General features: G+C 42.8%; 1 protein-coding gene across 2 annotated transcripts in view; it reads left to right on the top strand.

Moving 5' to 3' along the window:
- CACNB4 (calcium voltage-gated channel auxiliary subunit beta 4) overlaps window positions 1-19734 on the top strand; it is a 249668-nt gene that overhangs the window by 189000 nt on the left and 40934 nt on the right. For both annotated transcript variants that reach the window (XM_044242065.1, XM_044242066.1), the window contains 6 exons: window positions 5044-5163; window positions 7046-7168; window positions 14057-14187; window positions 16912-16988; window positions 18483-18502; window positions 18727-18807. In XM_044242065.1, the coding sequence (XP_044098000.1) occupies window positions 5044-5163; window positions 7046-7168; window positions 14057-14187; window positions 16912-16988; window positions 18483-18502; window positions 18727-18807 (552 nt within the window). The remainder of the gene's footprint in view (window positions 1-5043; window positions 5164-7045; window positions 7169-14056; window positions 14188-16911; window positions 16989-18482; window positions 18503-18726; window positions 18808-19734) is intronic.

The raw sequence follows: 19734 nt of genomic DNA, 5'->3' as shown, positions 1-19734 counted from the left end.
AAAAAAAATGAAAAACAACAAGATGTAAATCCTAAAACCCTGAGACAGCCAAAAATTTAATGCTGACAAGCTGCCAGAATTTTAGTGAGTCAAAGATTAGTTGCTGGCATTCTCTGAATTTCCCTAATGGTGGTAAAAGGAGTGATGTTCCATCTCAAACCAAACACTGGGAAACTCTACAAGGTGAATATTATTATCCACATCTCTCAGCAGATGAAATGGAGACTCAGGAAGTTAAAATACTTTGCCCAGGATCCACAGCCTGGAAAAACTGGCCAGAGTGTCAAAAGCAGCACTGTGTGGCCCCCCCGCCCACGGCTGCTCTCTCCCCTGCGTCATGGCCCCTCTCTGGGAATGAGAAGAAGCCCCTCCATTTTGTTTGACTCGGCATCACTTTCCTTCTTCCAGGACAGTAGTAAACTGATTTTCCGGTGTTTCCATCAGTGTTTTGTATTTTGTACTCAAGATTCATGAAAGGCATGAATCTGTTTTCAGTATTGAAGAAAGGCAGAAAATGGGTCTGAGCCTTATGTTAGTGGAAAGATTTATGTTTCTTTTTTTTTTTTTTTTTTAAGATTTATTTATTTATTTTGACAGAGCATGAGTAAGGGGAGAGGAGCAACGGGGAGGGAGAGAATCCTCAAGCAGTCCCCTTGTTGAGCACAGAGCCCAGTGCGGGGCTCCATCTCAGGACCCCCTGATCATGACCTGAGCCGAAATCACCTAACCAACTGAGCCATCCAGGCATCCCTCTTTCTTTTGATGTTCACTGGGATGCACTATATATATATTTTTTATGTTTTGGTTTTTAAAATGATATCCCTGAGGGATGCCTGGGTGTCTCAGTCATTAAGCTTCTGCCTTGGGCTCAGGTCATAATCCCAGAGTCCCCTCATCAAGCCCTACATCTGACTCCCTGCTAAGCAGGGAGCTTCTCCCATTGCCCCTTACCCAGCCCTCATGCTCTCTCTTACTCTGTCTCCCTCAAATAAATAAATGAAATCTTTAAAAAAAAATGACATCCATGCATACACATACACATCTGTATATGCACATATGTACATAAATTATTATATTTAACATGAAGAGACTTGTAGCAGCTGCTTCCACTTCTCTCCTGATTTAGTTGGTTCATTGGAGACCAAGATGTGACTTGTCATGGTGTCTGCTTAGGAACTTTTGCAGCTAGCCTCTGTCATGCCTCTTGCAGGTTTGGCTCACCCGATAAGCTGGCTAGCTCACTCATCGCCCATTTTATGATGTAGAATTCCAGAAAAGGGAAAGCTGGTGGGGCTGCATTTTCCAGCTTTTGCCAGAGCTAGTAAACTTTGCATGTTCACTTATATCCTCTTGGCATCCTGCATTGTTCGTTTCTTGCCAGTTCCCTGTGCCAGATCATAAATGTGTAACCAGCTCTCTGGCAGCCCCCGTCCAGCCCTCAGTTTTACCAAGCCTGCTAATATAGCCCCTTCCCTTCCAGATCCTTCGTCCCGTCTGGCCCAGGCAGTCTCTTGCTGCTCTGTGGCTCTATTGTTCTCTTCTCTGAGCTCTTTGTATATATCCCAGGTCCTTTTTGTTTTCTTTTCCTTTTTTTTTTTTTTAAGATTTTATTTGTTTATTTGACAGAGAAAGATCACAAGTAGGCAGAGAGGCAGGCAGAGAGAGAAAGGAGGAAGCAGGCTCTCCGCAGAGCAGAGAGCCCGATGCGGGGCTCGATCCCAGGACCCTGGGATCATGACCTGAGCCGAAGGCAGAGGCTTTAACCCACTGAGCCACCCGGGCACCCTTTCTTTTCCTTCTTTCTCCTGGGATATGTCTATACTCTCTTTCACCCAGTTGAAACAAAACAAAACCAATAAATACAAACAAGAAACCATTTCTTTGCCAAGCCAGCAGAACATATCCATGAGCCAAACTGGGGCTCTTGATGGTACACTTGTGTTTCCCCCAGAACCCTGAAAGACAGTGATTTCCATATTCAAAGAAATGTAGATGGCATTGAAAAAAAGAAAGAAGAAGAAACACCAGAGTAAGTGCCAAAATGATGTAACCCTGGGATTATGAAAACAAACATCCTAGTGCTCTATCTTTCCCTCTACCCATATTCTTAAAACAGGAAAGTAAACAGAAGCTTCTGCTTTTCCATTTTGGCAGTAGTAGAACTTACTAAGTAATTTTGAAATATTCACAGAATCTTGTTCACATTTCAAAATCAAGTTCACTCGCAGGAATCCTTTGAGTTGCTTCTCATGTGCTGAGAGATGATGGAATGCCAGGATGAAAAGCCGTGAAGGTACTGTTGGGAAGGGGCCTCTCCTCGGGTCAACAGTAGACTGTCGTCTTTAGTCATTTGCCTCACTGCTCCCGCAGACAGCCTGCCTGCTTCTGAACTGCAGTCCTCAGCCTCCCCCCACATGTTTGCAAAACACAGCAAGTGCCTTCCTGACTTCATGCAGCACAGTCAAGTTCAATCCAGACCTCTTCACACGGCCAGTCCAGTATCTTGAAATGATCTGCAGCACTTACCACAGGCAGCAAAGCATTGCCGAGAACAAACCCAAAACTATTCTCATACATATTTTAGAAACATTGTTTTCTTTCCCTCTTACTCTGGTTTGTTTGCAGGAATACCTACATCTGGACAAAAGCTGTGTTCTGAGAGAACTCATTGAAAGGACTTCGAAGTCGCTTTTAGGACTTCGAAGTCACTTCTTCTTTCAGCAATGAGGGATCTGTAAATAGTCAGTTACCCTGCACTCATCCATTTTGTAGGTCCAGATTTTTCCCCAGTACTGTTGTTGCACATAGGAATTTGGTTATCGTTTGTTTAACAAACCCATTTCCTCTATAAAGGGCACTTCCAGAAGTGCCACTTAAGTGCATGGATTTGGGCACATTGCAGTTATCACACTTACAGTGTAATTATTTTGCAGTGTATACGTGCGTAAAATCAACAAATTGTACGCCTCAAACATACACTGTGTTATATAGGTCAATTATATCTCAGTAAAGCTGGGGGAAAAAACATAGTGATTTCTTGGCAACAAATACAATGAGAAAAATGGGTGTTTTTCGAGATGGGCTGTTGTGTATATATTTGAGTTGAACAAGTGATTAGAGTCTTTTTTTTTTATTTTTAAATCAATGTAAAGCTGTCAGGTCTAGGAAACAGGGATGCGAATGGCCACTTACTATGTGCTTACCATGTGCCACATCCCAGAGTAAATATTTTAATATCAAGTGCAGCTCGGTATAGGGTTTCAAGCTGCTAGTTCTAGGGTTAGACTGCCCAAGTTTGAATGGAAGCTTCTCCACTGTTCCCAGGATTCAGAGAGACGAGGTGTGCATAGCAGCTAGCTCTGTACTGGTACGATAGTGAGGACTAAGTCAATTAGCTGTTCATTATGTCTTATTCCATTTAATTCCTTGAAGTAAGCAGTGTCCCCATTGTGCATATGAAGAGACTTAGTCTGGAGTGGCGGAGGTAACTTGCATAGTTTTCTAAAGTAAGTTGAAGAGGAAGAATTAAGAACCAGGGTTCTGTTGGGTGTTCTGATAAAACCTCTCACCAGGAGTTACTGCCCTAGGCCACCAGGAAAATCTGTGCTAACCCTAACATTTCTAAGTTTAGGAAAATTTTCAAAGGATCCATTTCGGCAGTCAACCCTTCTTAGAGTTCTTTTCTGCAGTGGATAGTAGGTTCTCAGCTATATGGTTAGGTCTATGCTTTTTCAAAATTTGTGTGTGAGGTATGAAACATACCAAATACACAGTTCTATCAGTAACACTGCTGTGTAAATGTCATCATCTATGCAAATACCAACTTGTAATGCCAGCTTAAGGATATCATAAGGGCAATGTTCCTTTAGCAACCAGAGGGCGGACTTAAAGGACTTTTTTTTTTTTAAGATTTTATTTATTTATTTGACAGAGAGAGAGAGAGAGATCACAAGGCAGAGAGGCAGGCAGAGAGGTGGGAGGAAGCAAACTCCCCACCAAGCAGAGAGCCCAATGCGGGGCTCCATCCCAGGACCCCAATCATGACCCAAGCCAAAGGCAGAGGCTCAACCCTCTGAGCCACCCAGATGCCCCTTTTTTTTAACTTTTTAACTAGGTACTATAGTTTTCATCTCTTCTTACGCCGTGAATACTGAGTGATGCTGGGCACCCCCAGTACCTTGGCCACATCTGTCAGGCTAGATTTCAGTGTTGTTCAAATAGGTCTTCTAGGTGTGTGCTTCCATTGAGAACATCCTTGTTTTCATCTTTAAGGTTCATGGCTTGGTGGCCATAGTGACCAGGTGTGGCTATTGTGGGACAATGACTAAAGTTTTATTTTGTTTTGCTTTGAGAGAGAGAGAGAGGGGACAAGGGGCAGAGAAGATGGAGACAGAGAATCTTAAGTCCAGCCCCATGTGGAGCCCGATATGGGGCTCGATCTCACAACCCTGAGATCATGACATTAGCCAAAATCTCAGGTTGGACATTTAGCTGACTGAGCGCCAGGCATGCCAAGGACTGGAGTTTTAATAGTGAAAGATACTAGATGCTAGAATTAGAAACTCATTTACTAATGCAGGATTCTACTTTGCTGTGTTGAAATCTTAGATAAATCTGTCTTATGTAGCCCAAAATATGGGTAGATTTTAGCTCTTATCATAGGCTGAATCTCTTTTTCCTTTAGACGTATATATAAAGGGGAGAATGGAATGAAACTTCCGGTTCACAAATGAATAGGGGCTTACTATAAAGATAGCATAAAACAAGAAGCACTGGAACTGAATATCATATAATTTTCATGACGGTTCACTTCCTCGCACTTAATCTAGTCCAAATATTTTCCTTCACAGCATTGCTACCTTCTGAATTACTAACATGATTAACCATATTTTGCCGTCTGAACGTAAGTCTGCAGCAAAGGCGTAGGGTGCGTGCACCAAACCCTACGCAAATGAGAACTCACTCCGGGATGCTGGTATGGATAGGACGCTCGCAGGAGCTCCCCATCGCCACATTGAAACCACTCCGGGTTTTCCTTTCCAGGGTTCCGCGGATTCCTACACGAGCAGGCCGTCTGACTCCGATGTCTCTTTGGAAGAGGATCGGGAAGCAATTCGGCAGGAGAGAGAACAACAAGCCGCGATCCAGCTGGAGAGAGCAAAGGTGATTTTCTGGCCCCTCTTTGATTCCAAAGCGGCCTGTTGCTCAGCAGGCCTCAGCTGCTCGTCCCCTGCCGCAGATTTCTCTGGAACAATCATTTTATGATCATCCTGATAAGGCACCAGATTCTAAGGTTCCCTGACCCATTCACCCCCTAAGAGAGGTTAGTAACATTCCCGGGGCGGGGGGCATTTCCTGAGACCCTGACCCCTCACCCATTGCGTTAGGTTTGGTGGCGAATTATTGGGCATCTTCCGACTTCATGGTGGTGGCTGATTTTAAGCTTGCCCCTCCCAGTGCTGGCGGAGAGCCCCGTCGGGCACTGGTTGCTACCTGTTCCTGACCGCTCATTCTCTGGGCCATTAGCCTTCATTTCTGGCTGCACATGTTAGACTGTTGTTCCGTGGGATCTCTGTACAGCTCCCCATTTGGTTTCGGTCTCCTACCTCAAATTCAGCATGAAGTTTGGAGCTTTGAACAACTATTAGTATTTCAGCAAACATGAGCCATCAAAAGTGTTGCCAAAAATAGAACTTTAGATATTCCACCAGGGGCGAGCCCCCCCCCCCCCCCCCCCCCCCCCCCGCCACTTCAGGAATTTCTGTACCCACAGGAGGCAATAAAGAGCAAAAACTATATTTTTAAATCTTAGAACTGGAAGAGTCACTAGAAGTCTCCTGTTCTATGCCTTTCAAACTGTTTTTGTTTGTTTGTTTTAGCATAGACTCCTTTTGCCAAATGAAGTTCCATGTAAAATATAAGACGGGTTGTGGCCAGCCTCTGTTCCTTGCCCTCCAGGACAGACTCCTAAGGCATAATGATCCAGTCTTTCTAACTTTTAGAAGAAAAACTGAAGCTCAAGTGATATGAATTCCTAACTTTTTCTGGTTTTACAGTAAATTCATTGTGCGAGCAGTAAGAGGGAAATGATGCCAGTAACGAGGCATCTTCATTCGCTGTGACACGTGTTGTCTGTGCTCGGTGGGCTGGAGGGGCTGCGGGGCCGTGCTTGTGAAGGGACATGGCCAGGACTCTAACCAGGGTCTTGCCTCAACTCTTGCTCCCCAGTCATGTTCTCAGCACGAATAAATGAGCCACTAACAAAACAATCCAGGATTGCAGGAACCCTGTGTTCTCACTTTAGCTAATTTTTTTGTTGTTGTTTTTGTTTTCTTTCAGAGTGTTTTGTGGCCTTTGTGGTCACTCAGATGGCAGCCGCAGTACTGTTAGCTTAGGCTGCTGGTTTGCTTAGCCTCTGCAAGGACGCACCCACCCAAGAGCGCTTTGCTGGGGAGGAATTTACCTAAAAAGTTTCAGGAACGAGCTTTTGTTACTCAGGGAGATCGAGATGGTGCTCCTCCTTCTGGTCTGCCCCTAACTGACCTTTCTTTTTCCTGGCAGGACAAGTATTCATTTTGAGTAGGATTCCACAGGATTTCAGATCTGAGGCTATCTCAAAAAAATATTTATTTTGCTCCTGCCAACACCTTTTAATTTAAGACCTAGCACACATTTCCTGTATCCCAAGGGGTGTCTGTTATCATTTAAAATAACAAACATAAGTTTTAGGAGTAGAGGACAAAGCAGACAGCCCTCCCCCTGTCTTTCCGTCCCTCCCCAGCACTTTAGAGCAGGTTTCTTGGTTTGGGATGTTCGAAAGCAGCCCAGGAGGGGGAAATGTTTGGGGTGATTGGGTTGAATCATTTTAGAGTATTGCTGCAGATTTCTCTACGCAGCCAGGAACCGTGAAACCCATTTGAGACACCTCTTTGGAAAGTGGTTTCCCTTCCTGCCTGGTACTATCAATTATCTAATTGTATTTTCCAATATGAAAAATCCCACTCTGTCTCCTTCCTCCGTCCTTATGCTGTGTGTCTGCCCCTAGTCCAAGCCTGTAGCGTTTGCTGTGAAGACGAACGTGAGCTACTGTGGCGCCTTGGACGAGGATGTGCCTGTTCCGAGCACAGCCATCTCCTTCGACGCCAAGGACTTCCTCCACATTAAAGAGGTAAATGTAGGACTCTCTGCGTCCCTTAACCTGCCACTAGCCGAGAGCCGGGATCAGCTCTGAGCCAGACTGAACCGAGAGGAGCCCTGAGGAGCTGTCAGTGTGTTAGCTTATTTAATTTGCCAGGCTTTCCAAATCCATGCATTCTCACTGAGATTTAGAGGACTGAGATCATTGCTTGCATGATCACTCATTGAAAACATTGGATCACTGTCATCATAGGGTGGGTTTGGGACAGATCTCTGGTCCCCTGGTCACCTTCTAATCACCTTGCATGACTGCAGAACCACAGGTCTATGGATCCCACTTAGGGAAACGTGAATTTGGCTGCATGGCATCTACCCATGGCATCTACCCATGAGGGACCATTTACAAGGGATATTGTAATTATAAACATCTCTGCTCTAATCCTGTGGACCTTGACCTTGGAGGCAACGCTTGAGAATATAATTAATAATTAAAGTGTTAAAGCTACGAAGAGGGCAGAGGACTTTGGGAAACAGAAAGCTTAAGGGATCGAGAGGTACAGAGAAGACTTGAGGCCTTGCAACTTGTAAGGTGGAATGATGACACAGATATTTTCATTTAGTCAACCTGAATTGAAATTCTACTTCATCTCAGACATTGTGCTTGGCATCGAGAGATCAGGGATGAAGGCACACATTCCCCACTGCCAGGGAGCTCTGAGTCTGGTGGAAAACACTTGCAGGTGCCTAGTTTCTGCCCAGGATGACAAGTTCCGTAGTAGTAAAATTGAATAGGTATCATGAAGAAAAAGCAGGAAGGGCCACCTGGCTGGCCAAAGGAAGATGGGGGGTGGGGCAGGAGCTCTACAGAAATGGTGAAACCTGAGGGAGTTCAGGCTGGGTGGGTGTGGGGATGGATCTGCTGGAAGGGACAGGGAGGACCAGTACAGCGTGGCTGGAGGGCGGGAAGTAGGGAGTAGTTCAGGGGATGAGCCAGGTCACGGAGGCAAGGGCCTGATAAGAAAGGACCTTTTTGACCCTGACAAGAAGCCTGGACTTTATCACCAGGTAGTGGGCTGGAGAGGAATTTTAAATGATGGGCAGGTGCCACGAGGATTGTGTCTTAGCATACTGACTCTGATGGTCAGGTGAGTGTTGCAGAGGCTGGCCTGAGATTGCAACAGAGAGGCTGGAGAAACAGAGCAGCTTGGAGGGAGAGGGAAGAGGCAGACAGACAAGACTGGGAGATTTCATATGCTGGGGGTGATATTGGGGAAAGTGAAATAGAGAGAAAGGAAGGATGGAGAAAGGCCAGTTTCATAGCTCACTAGAAAGGGTAGAGGGTTGTGTCAGTTTTCAAAATAAAGAAGTCAGGGAAGCACTCTGGGGATGAGAGGATGGGTAGATGAAGAAGGCAGAGAGGGGAGAAGCTTTGTTGCAAGGTAGATGTGGTTGTGAATTGGCTTTCAGGTACACTGTGTCTGGGGTGCTGTGGAAGCCCCGTAAAGACACTTATTAGGCCTTTACCCACATAATCTGGAGGCTAGAGGAGAGGAATTGCAATATGCTCTTCCTAAAAGCTTTGAGTTGAAAACGAGAATGCATTCTAGCTGGGAAAAGGTAGTATAGAATGGAGGAAGTGTTTTTAAATTTTTATTTGCTTTTTTATTTTTTAAGATAGGAGAGATTTCAGCATGTTACCCATGTTGACATGTTGAACCTAGTGAACTCTATTGGAAGGATCGCTGATTGAGTGAAGGGCTGCGGTAGAGGGGAAGGATGGTATCTGGAGGATGGGCACAAGAATGGGGCCAAGTCAGGAGTACAGTCTTGCCTGCTTTGTTCTGCACAGAAGTTCCTGATGGGGCTGGAGGCACACACTGGCAGATAGGCCTGCCCCCATGCCCCTCAAAAAAAGAGAATGGGACAGTAAAGTGAGACCCGAAGCAGTGTGGTCAGTAAAAGCAATCACTGCACATCTCTGAAATACCTGCACTTATCCCCAGTCTAAAATGAGATGCATGTGGTAAATATACAGCAGTTTTGCAAATCATTGTCTTTGAAGCCCTGCAAGCTGCATTGGTATTAGTGACACCAAGACATATACAAAGGTTTAACACTTTAGCCACTTGATAGCAAGTAGGTCAAACATCTGGATGTCAGCAGATGTCTGTCTTTGCATTGTGCCCATGTGAGCTGGGTGAAGTTCTATCTACTGTGTTCCTTTGTTCAAGTACTCCTTCAAGATACCATTCTTGAACACTTGTGTTCAAGTTTGTGCCAGGCCGTGGCAGATGTTGTCTGATAGCTATAAACAAAGCAGACAGATTCTCTCCCCTCATGGACTGAAATTCTTGTGGGGAGACAGATCACGAACAAATAAATAATTCCAAATTGTGAATGCTTTGGGGGAAAAATGAAGCAGATGCTAAAAAATTTAAAACATAGGGATGAAGGTGTTATATATACTTTTAAATACGGGGTGATCAAACAAGGCCTTTTGAACAATGTGACCTTTAAGTAGACACCTGAAAGATGAAGAGGAGCCAACCTTAAAAAGAGCAAGAGGAGGTCTTCAAGGGAGAGGAAATACCATGTGCAAAGGCCTGGAGATAGGAGAAAAGCTTGGCATAATCAGTTAACTAGAGGAAGGCCATATGGCTATAATGCAGTGAGCCGGGGACCTAGTAGCAGGACACAGTCATAGAAGTAAGGAGGACACAGGTCAAAGAGGACCTTAAAGTGATGATGAGACTTTAGATTTTATTCTGAGTGTAATAAGAAGCCATTGAAGACTTTAAAAGCAAAGGAGTGGGATGAACTTATTATTTTTTTAAAGGCTGCTCTGATTGTTGTAGAGACCATGGATTGGGGTGGGATAAGTATGGAATCAGGGAGACCATTAGAACCATTCTGGTAGAATTGAGCCAGCATGGCAGCAGCAAGATGGAAAGAAGTAGACAAATTTGAGACCTATTGCACACTTTAGTGAAGAGCGGTGGTGGTGGACCAGGTCAAGAAACTAAGAGTGAGGGACGCCTGGGTGGCTCAGTTGGTTGGGCGGCTGCCTTCAGCCCAGGTCATGATCCCAGCGTCCTGGGATCGAGTCCCACATGGGGCTCCTTGCTTGGCAGGGAGCCTGCTTCTCCCTCTGCCTCTACCTGCCACTCTGTCTGCCTGTGCTCACTCTCGCTCCTCTCTCTCTGACAAATAAATAAATAAATAAAATATTTAAAAAAAAAATAAATAAACTAAGAGTGAGGGAGAAATCACACATGACCAGGGAGGTCAAGGTTTGTGAACTGAGCAGTGGAGATGGAGAAGACTAAGGTGGGAAAAGGACAAATGGAAGGGGACATCTCAAAGGACATATCAGGTAGAAGTTAGATATAAGAATCTGGAACTTTGAGGAAAGATGCCAAAGATGTCAATTTAGGTCATCAGTTTATGTGTGGCATTTAAAGCCGTGATAATGATCGATGTCACCTAAAGAGGGAGAAGAGAAGGCAACCTGTCATCAAACCTGAAGGAGTTCTATCCTGCAGAGTTGGGCTACATGAAGTGACTCAACAAATAAGGAGAGGGAACAGGAGAAACCTGAGATATAGGAGGAAAACCAGGACAGAGCGATGCGTGGCATCAAGAGAGGAGTGTGTCCCCAAGGAGGAAGCAATCAGCTGTGGCAAATGCTGTGACATGTCCCCTAAGATGAGCAGTGAGAAATGGACATTGGGTTGGCAACACGGTGGTCAATGGCACAGAAGTCATTGGGACCATTGTCTGGAAGCCAAGTGAAGGGGGGTGAGGAGAGAAGGGGAGTTAGGAATGTTTAGCAAGCATAGAGTATGCTTTCAAGGAGGTTGACACTGACCAGGTAGTAGACTGAGGAGGATATGAAGTCAAAGGTTTTCTTTTAAGACAGGAGCTTATGGAGCACCTGCACATGCTGATACTAACAGACGGAGAGCGGGAGCGGTTGATGCGAAAGGAAAGATAGGCAAAGGAATATAGTTTTTGAGTAGGCAAAAAGGGTGGGATCCAGACCCCCAAGTTGGTGGGGGTGAGATTTTTTATAGGAAGGGGACCACTTACTCATTGTAACATGCAGAGAGAGGATGGGTGCAGACACCCACGGTTCCGAGCCTTGCTAACAGGACGCTGGGGTAGTATCGACTTGATCATTTCCACGTTCTAAAAGTGCATGTGGTGAGGATATCCACATTTGCCTGGTGGGCAAGGACATGGAGCCTGAAGCATGTGTCCCACCATCTGAACGGTGAAGTGGATTATCTCACCGTTTTCATCAAAAATGACCAAACCCTATTCATTAATCGGTCACACCCATTGTTTCCAAGGAGAAGCAGAACTTTAAAAGGTAAGAGAAGCTCTCACATATTTTATGCACACCCCCTCACACCCACATTCCAGCCTTGCTGTATGTTATTGCTTTCCTCTATGCCATCAATATTCCCATCTTGTCCTCTTTGTTGCTTTTTGGTTTATACGTTCCTTGCTCAGTGACTTTCTCTTCAAGACCAGCAGTTGGATGTATGGAATTGAGCTAGTAACCCGGCATAGGTTAGAGTCACTTGTTTTCAGATCTTGAAATATCTGCTAAGAACACATCTTAGAAAGAGAAAGTGCTAGTCGTGTTAGGGAAATGGAATGAGAAGAAATGGAGCAACACTGAGGTGACCATCCCAGATCCCCTCGCTCACGCTTCTGGAGTGTTGCTCGAGGAACACACTTCTGTAGTCTTGTTGCCTCTCTCATCTGTCATCCAGATGACTATCTCTAATGCACGGCTTTAAGCACTTTTTCAGTAATGAGAAGCTTAAACGCAGAGGAAAAAACGGCAGCTCTGCTTATCAGATTCACCAAATGACACGTGCGTGGAGCTCTTGAATCTATGTGGCAACTTCCGGTGGCTCAGAGAACTTTTTCATTTATGTGGAGCCAGATACTCACTGAACTCGAGCTGCTTCCTACGAGGAAGCCAAAACAGACTGGCAAGTTGCCATGAACCATTTCTAGAAGCCCTTTGAGGTCGCTTGGGTACCGTTTAATAAATGAGTGTTCCCGCAGGCTAACTTACGGTTCAGGAAGTAACTTAAACCCTAGGACACTCTGACTCATAGCCTGCTTTGTCCCCACCATGCGAAGATTTACATTCCAGACCTGTGCACCAAAGATTCTAAAAGGGCCTCCTTGCCTTTTGTTGATTCCAGAATAAACAGGTCTATTATTTCAAGCTTGTTATCCTGAAATACAGAATGGAAAGATAGGAAAAACCAAGACTTTGATTGTGCAAGATTTTATATTAGGTCAACTCACATTTCTTTCTTTACTTTTCTTTTTTTAAGAATTTATTTATTTATTTGTCAGAGAGAGAGAGAGAGCACAAGCAGGGGAAGCAAGGGGAGTGGCAGCCTGAGGGAAAGGGAGAAGCAGGCTCCCTGCTGAGCAAGGAGAACTCCATCCCAGGACCCTGGGATCAGGACCTGAGCTGAAGGCAGATGCTAAACCCACTGAGCCGCCCAGGTGTCCCCCTCAACCCACATTCCTGAAATGCCGTCTCACACTATGTACCATGCATGCGTCATGCAGGAGCTGTGTGCATATAAAGGCCAGAGCCCTAAGCCACACCATTTTGCTTTTGAGTATGAGGCTGATGTTGCAAATTACTCACGGCTATGCAGAGTTTCATGCTGCAGTGAGTTAATGAAACCATCCATTTCTCCTTCACAATGTGTCAGCGTCATAAATTTCACTTTTCTCTGAGCTAAGCAAAGTGTACTACATATAGTTTTTCATTTTGAAAAATAAACCAGATACTTTTTGGATCAAACAGAGAGGGAGCCTTGCCCAACACAACACTGATGAAGACAAAGTTTTTGGCACCATCTCTGGAGGATATGAACAATAGGACTGATACCTGCTTTCTAAAAATCACCTACCTGAAACCTTCCCTTGAGGCAGGTGGCTTGGATTAAATATGCCTTCTGATCTAGGCTTTGGCAAATCCGTAATTACAAATACAACTTTGCTCACCCACTAAATAGGATCGTGTTCACAGAGCCTTACCTCATACTGATGGAAGCCTTTGCGTGGGTTAATTTTCTGATTTTACGTGTCGTGGAACTTTCCATGTAAATGGAAATCCTGGTGTTCCTAGTGGACTTCAGGCCATTTGGAGGTTATTTCCAAAACTCCACATATATACAATATGCTTAGCCTTTGTAAGAGTAGATTTCTTTTTTATCAGGTAATGAGATGGATCTGAATTTGTAAACCTATGTTTAGAAGATTACAGTTCTCCAATGAGAGTAGATTACAGACAATATCACAGAATCTTTACCTGAAAGCTTTTGACAATAACTGGCAGTTGAATGTATTTCATCTCAGATTTGCCTGTCTTGCTCTCCAGAGTTCCAATTACATTAGATGCATAGTTATCCCTCCAAAATCTGTTTCTTAAGAATTGGTTAGGGCTTCTTCATAAGGACTAAAGGAATCCAAAGGTTAGGACCCAACTTTAGTTCAGGGATTGTCAAACTGTTCTGATTCCAGCCTCAAGTCTTTTTTATAAAGAAAATGTTAGCTGAAACACAGCATGCTCACTTGCTCACGAATTATCTATGGCCTTGTGCATGTGACAATAGTAGACTTAAGAAGCTGCAACAGAGACCATGAGGCCTGAAAACCTAAAATATTTACTCTCTGGGCCTTTAGGTGAAAAGTTTGCAGACTTTGGCTTTAGTCTATGGACACTTAGACATATATAACATAGTATGATATAAATTGTGTTTATATGCAATATAGTATAATATAAACAGTGGCTCTTCTGGTCCTCAGAAATTAATTAATGGGATGTGAAGATAAGTGAATCACTGCTGATAGCAGTTTTATGTCTGCATTCCAGAAATACAACAATGATTGGTGGATAGGAAGGCTGGTGAAAGAGGGCTGTGAGATTGGCTTCATCCCTAGTCCGCTTAGACTGGAGAACATACGGATTCAGCAAGAACAAAAAAGGGGACGTTTTCACGGAGGGTAAGTCTCCTTCGTTTCTATGCACTTATTTGGGGGAGGTGGGTAAAAGAATAAGAGGATATTTTCAAGTTTGCTTATGAGCTTAAAAATGTATGCTTTCTGAGGAAAGGTGCTTTCCTGGGTATGAAATTGACACAGAGGAGTTTCAGAGAGTTCCCTCTGAAATGCTCGAGCCTCAAATCACGGGCATCAACATGAATTCCACAGTGAAGACTTTTCTGTGGCCTCAGCAAATCTTGCTTGGACATGAAGCTCTCCTCCATGAGAGTCATATGGGGCCTTGGTCAGTGCAGGTGGGAGCCTGGCCTGACCTGGCATCAGAGCCCTTCCTGGTTAACTCTCACAGAGACACCCCCACCCCCACCAAGTGGGCAAGGAATACAGTGGTACCCATGCTACTGTCCCAGGACTAGAAACCCTTTTCTCCACTCAGAGCATATGTCATCTCTTGGTAAAGGGATGGAGACACCATCTAACTTTGGATGAATCAACCTCTAGTGAACTAATGAAATAGCCACAAAAATCTCAGAGTGCTGGTGTTCGTAGGTCCCAGGGATACATGCAAAACCTGAGAAAAGAGAAATCAGAATCATACCTGATTCTCGTATACCAGAATATACAAGCCTGCGTATATGGTGAACCTACATTTGAAGCATGAATTTGACATGTGTTACCATTTTTTGAAAGGTCTAACATAGAAGCAGTTGTTTCTCTTGACTCTCAACTTCCTTTTTCTACTGGATCTTTTTCTGCTTCAGAAATTCCTCTGGTCTTTAGGGATTCTTTTGCCTTTGTCTTAAAGGGAACTTCTTAAACAGTGATAAGACGGCCCAAAAGTACAGTTAGCCCCACTTCTTTTTTATTTTAATTATTTTTTAATTTTTTTTAAGTGGGCTCCACACTCAGCATGGAGCCCAATGCGGGGCTTAAACTCATAACCCTGAGATTAAGACCTGAGCTGAGATCAAGAGACACTTAACTGACTGATCCATTCACGTGCCCTAGCCTAACTTTTAATTACCAATCTTTTTTAGTATATAACATGCCTACAATATTATTAATTATTAATTCCTCTTATTTCCTCCTCTTGACTGTTAATCTCTATTGCTGCTCCTTAAACAAATCAGGAACACACGTTCCTACCCCAGGACCTTTGCACTTTCTATTTTCTTCTTACTGGGACCTTTTTCTTCATATTTCCACCAGCTCCTTCATCTGCTTCTAATCTTTGTTAAATATCACCTTTCCAGCAACCATCTTTAAAATTGTACCCATTTCCCTTCCTTTACTTCCTATCTTTCTCCTGATTTAGTTTTCTCCTTTGCACTTATTATTTCTAGAAATACTACGTATTTACCTGTTCGTCTATTTGATAGTGATATCTCTTACTAAAATCTGTCTCTGTAAGGAAGGGATTTTGTCTTTTCCCCCACTGTTGTATTCCTGGATTTTAGAACAATAGATACTCAAAAAATATTTGTTGAATGAAATAATAAATGTATTATTTATTACATAAATGTACCATTTATATAATATAATAAATATAGTATAATAATAAATAAATAAATAGTATAAATAAATAATAAATAAACATATAATATATAAAATAATAATATTAATATTAATATTAATAATATATTAAATAAATAAATATAGTATAATATAAATGTACCATTTATTACCATTTCCAAAGTTGCTATTTTATTATTATTATTATTGTTATTGTTATTATTAATTTATAATGTTATTATATACTGGGGAGCCTGGGTGGCTCAGTCAGTTAAGTGTCTGACTCTTGATTTTGGCTCAGCTGATGATCGTGGGGTCGTGAGATCAAGGCCAGCATTGGGAGCCTGCTTGAGATTCTCTCTCTCCCTCTGCCCCTACCCCTGCTCCTGCTCTGTCTAAAATAAATGAATATAATATTTAAAAACAATAATGTTATTATGTACTCTTGAACTAAAAGAGTAAAACCAAGAGCTCACAGACATGTTCTTCTTTTTTCCTTATACTAACCCTATTAGGTGTAACTTCTATAGATAGGAAAACTAAGGCTCAAAGACATGAAATTTTATATGCCAAGGTCTCGCAACTAGTAAATGACAAAACCAGGATAAGAAATGAGATTGTTCTGACCTAGGGACCATACTCTCAAGCACAGAGGGAAGAACACTGGGGAAGTAGGAAGGTAGGCTCCCAAGGGCCTCTTTGGGTTCCTAGGAAGCTTCCAAAGCCACACAAGGAGACCAATGGAACACTCTTCCATTCTAGGTCACAAATAATATTATTATATTATTGCCATCTTTTTTAAATTCTGACTCCCATATAATCACTTTTTCAAAAAGAAATGCTTCTTCTGGCTCTTAAGCTTGTTTTGAACTATGTTTGATATCCAACTGGTGTAGCCAACTGGTGACCGGTATTAGTTAAGCATTGGTTCACGGGAGTGGTTGTACCCCTTGATTTTTCTGCCCAATTTCTGCACTGAAAAACTAAGAGAGATATTTTTGCAAAGTGTTTCTGGGTCTCAGTTAGTTCCCCACCTTCTCTGAGAAATAGGTCAAAGAAAACATTTGGACAGATTCTCGAAGTTCTTCTCCAAAGCAGGATTTGATGTGCTTTGAATTATTTAGTAGGATTTAGGCCAAAGAAAGCTTTGTAGTCTCAAGTTCTATTTGTAAGGAATCTGGGGAATGAGTCCTAAGTTCCTTTTCTATATCCCAGGAAATCCAGTGGAAACTCTTCTTCAAGTCTTGGAGAAATGGTATCAGGGACATTTCGAGCAACACCCACATCAACAGGTGAGGGTTTTGGTTTAACTCTTTTTAATGGAATGCTTTTCTTTCTTAGTATTTGAACATAGAGAAAGTATTTTTACCAATTTGGAAATGATTTTGAGTCTTGATTTAAAAGAGTCTTCTACTTAATATTTCATTGCTCATTTGCTTTCTATAGTAATTTGATTCTATTTAAAGGGTACTTATGATACTAAAAATTCAGATCATTATAATATAATTTTGAAAAATCTTATTTACCCCCCAGAGCCAGTAACTGTCCATTGTGCAATTTAATCTGAAGGATTTTCATTATTCCACCCAAGAACCCAACAGCAATTAAGATGGTGAAGGCCAATTAAAAAGGAAAAAAAAAAAGTTGTAGACTCTCAAGAAAATGCTCTGTTCCAGTCTTCACGGGGAACTTTAGGATGGTGCAGCCTGGGTTTTAGAGATTGGGAGGTTTGAAGCAGAGAATGGGCCTGGACGACCTCATTTCTATTTGGACAGCAGATAACCGAGCCCTGGAATTAATGGAAATGAAGGGACAGCGGTGACCCAGTCAGGAGTTGTTACATATTTAGTAATTAGGGAGGTATTCAAGCAGGTAGAATTTTTTTTCTACCATATTCCCTGACTCCTGTAGTCAAATTGATGCTGGCCCAGAATTGATGCCGCATTAGGGCATCTGGTATCACCAACTCAGAAGGACAAGTTCAAGGTCCATCCTGGCCTACCATAACTGCAGTGCACGTGATTGGCTCTGGGGTGTGGATCCTTCCTGATCTCCCAGTCTCTGAACCGAACTAGGTCTCTGGTTGTCCCCAAATGGACTGGACCTTCTTGGATGACCACAAAATTAGTTGAATCAGATATCAAAATATTTTGCCTCATCCCCATTCGTTGGACGTTTAGGTCATTGTAGCTTTGCACTATTACAAACAATAAAGAAGAGGAATAACCGGTTATAAATTTATTCAAAATTAACAACAACATAGTGGGAAAAATGTGTCAATATCCTAGAAAGTGGGCAGAAAATTTACAAACATATAAATGACTGCAAAATTTTCTCGTGGTTCATCAAAATGACAAATCCAAAAATAACTAGTTTTTAAAATGAGGATCATTTTTACCCAAGTTGTTATTTTTAGTTCCTTTTTATGAAATTTTATTTGTCCACGTTGTTCTCAGCTACAGTGTGCTGTGTCCAGCAGGGAACATCCTATGGCCCATGGCTGGCCCAGAAATTCCGGTGTTGTTATGAAGTCCACCCTCCACACCCAACATGAAATCAGGATATGAGATCATTTGTACAAGAAGGAATTGTCTCATTTTTTCTCATTTTTCTTCAAAATTGTCTTGTCCAGAATTAAATAATAGAGTAGTGCTCTGCAGAGTGGGTAATTGCGAGATGATGAGAATTACAGGGACAAATCGGTACATTCTTCCATCTTTTAAAATCATGTACTATCATTTACAGAGATTCCGTATTTTGATATGGCTCTCATTGTTGTCTTTTAGCAAAACAGAAGCAAAAAGTGGTAAGTTGTGTTTCCTTTTTAAATCTACTGCTAAGGTTTCTATCCATACATGCTTGTAATGCTCCATTTCAGTGACCGAAATGGCTATAGAATAAGGGATGAGCCTCCTTGGTGGGGACCTGCGGTAACCATTACTCGTTTGACCTGAGAATTATGAATGCTGTGGCTGTTGAGGAGGTGTGCTGAGCCTTACCTTGTCACACCCGTCAAATCATCTTTTTCAGACGGAGCACATTCCTCCTTACGATGTTGTGCCATCCATGCGTCCGGTGGTGTTGGTGGGGCCGTCACTGAAGGGTTATGAGGTACAAATACCAGTCTGTTATGCTTCAGTTGTTGACCAAGACACTAGGAGACAGCTGTTGGGCGCTTGGCCCTCCAGGGTCTGCTCACATAATGGTACTGAAGGAGGCAGCTCCCCTCGTGTGAAGATGGGTGGCGCAGTGTGGGGCTTTTGTGACCCTTCGCTCTTGCTTCCTTCTTTGGCACACTTCTCACCTTATATGTATCTTTTTTGTTTAGAAATATATCCCTTAAAATGTCTATAGTGGACAGTTCTGGTCAGCTGTTTGCCCTGCATTAAATTCAAACTGAAGGAAATTATCTGTCTCAACCATTCCCATTACTGTTAGAAATAACCAATTATGGGGGCACCTGGCTGGCTCAATAGTAGAGCATGCAACTCTTGATCTCAGGGTCATGAGTTCAAGCCCCACATTGGGCATAGAGCTTACTTTAAAAAAGTAAAAAACAAAGAAATAATGGAGTATAAAAATCAGAAGAGAACATGTGCTAGCAAACCTAAACCCCCAAAGCACCAACAAATCTCACCTTGCTGGGTGTTCAAGATGATGGTCTATCCCACAAAACATTTCTCTGCTTATTTATTTTAAGGACACAGAAGGAAAAAACCTCCACTGAAAGTATTAATGAACTTGTTTAGAGATTAAACATTACAACGTAAGAAGAAAAGAGTAAGGACTTAGATGCCTTATATTTCAGATGTTGCCATTCTGACTCTGCTAGCATAGATAAGAATAGGTACGGTGGAACATTAAAATCTGAAGGTGGGCAACCTCCAGGGTACCATTCCCACTGAGCTGGGACAATATCTGGCCCATAGTAGTTTCTTAATACTCACTGATGGAATGAATTAATGAATCTCTTTAAGGCAGATCTAAGAATCCAGTTCCTTCTCCCTCCCCCTGCCTGTCTCCCTCCCTCTTCTCTTT

This window comes from Neovison vison, chromosome 3 (assembly GCF_020171115.1).
Source record: "Neovison vison isolate M4711 chromosome 3, ASM_NN_V1, whole genome shotgun sequence".
Taxonomy (NCBI): domain Eukaryota; kingdom Metazoa; phylum Chordata; class Mammalia; order Carnivora; family Mustelidae; genus Neogale; species Neogale vison.
This window is presented reverse-complemented; position numbering and strand designations above follow the sequence as displayed.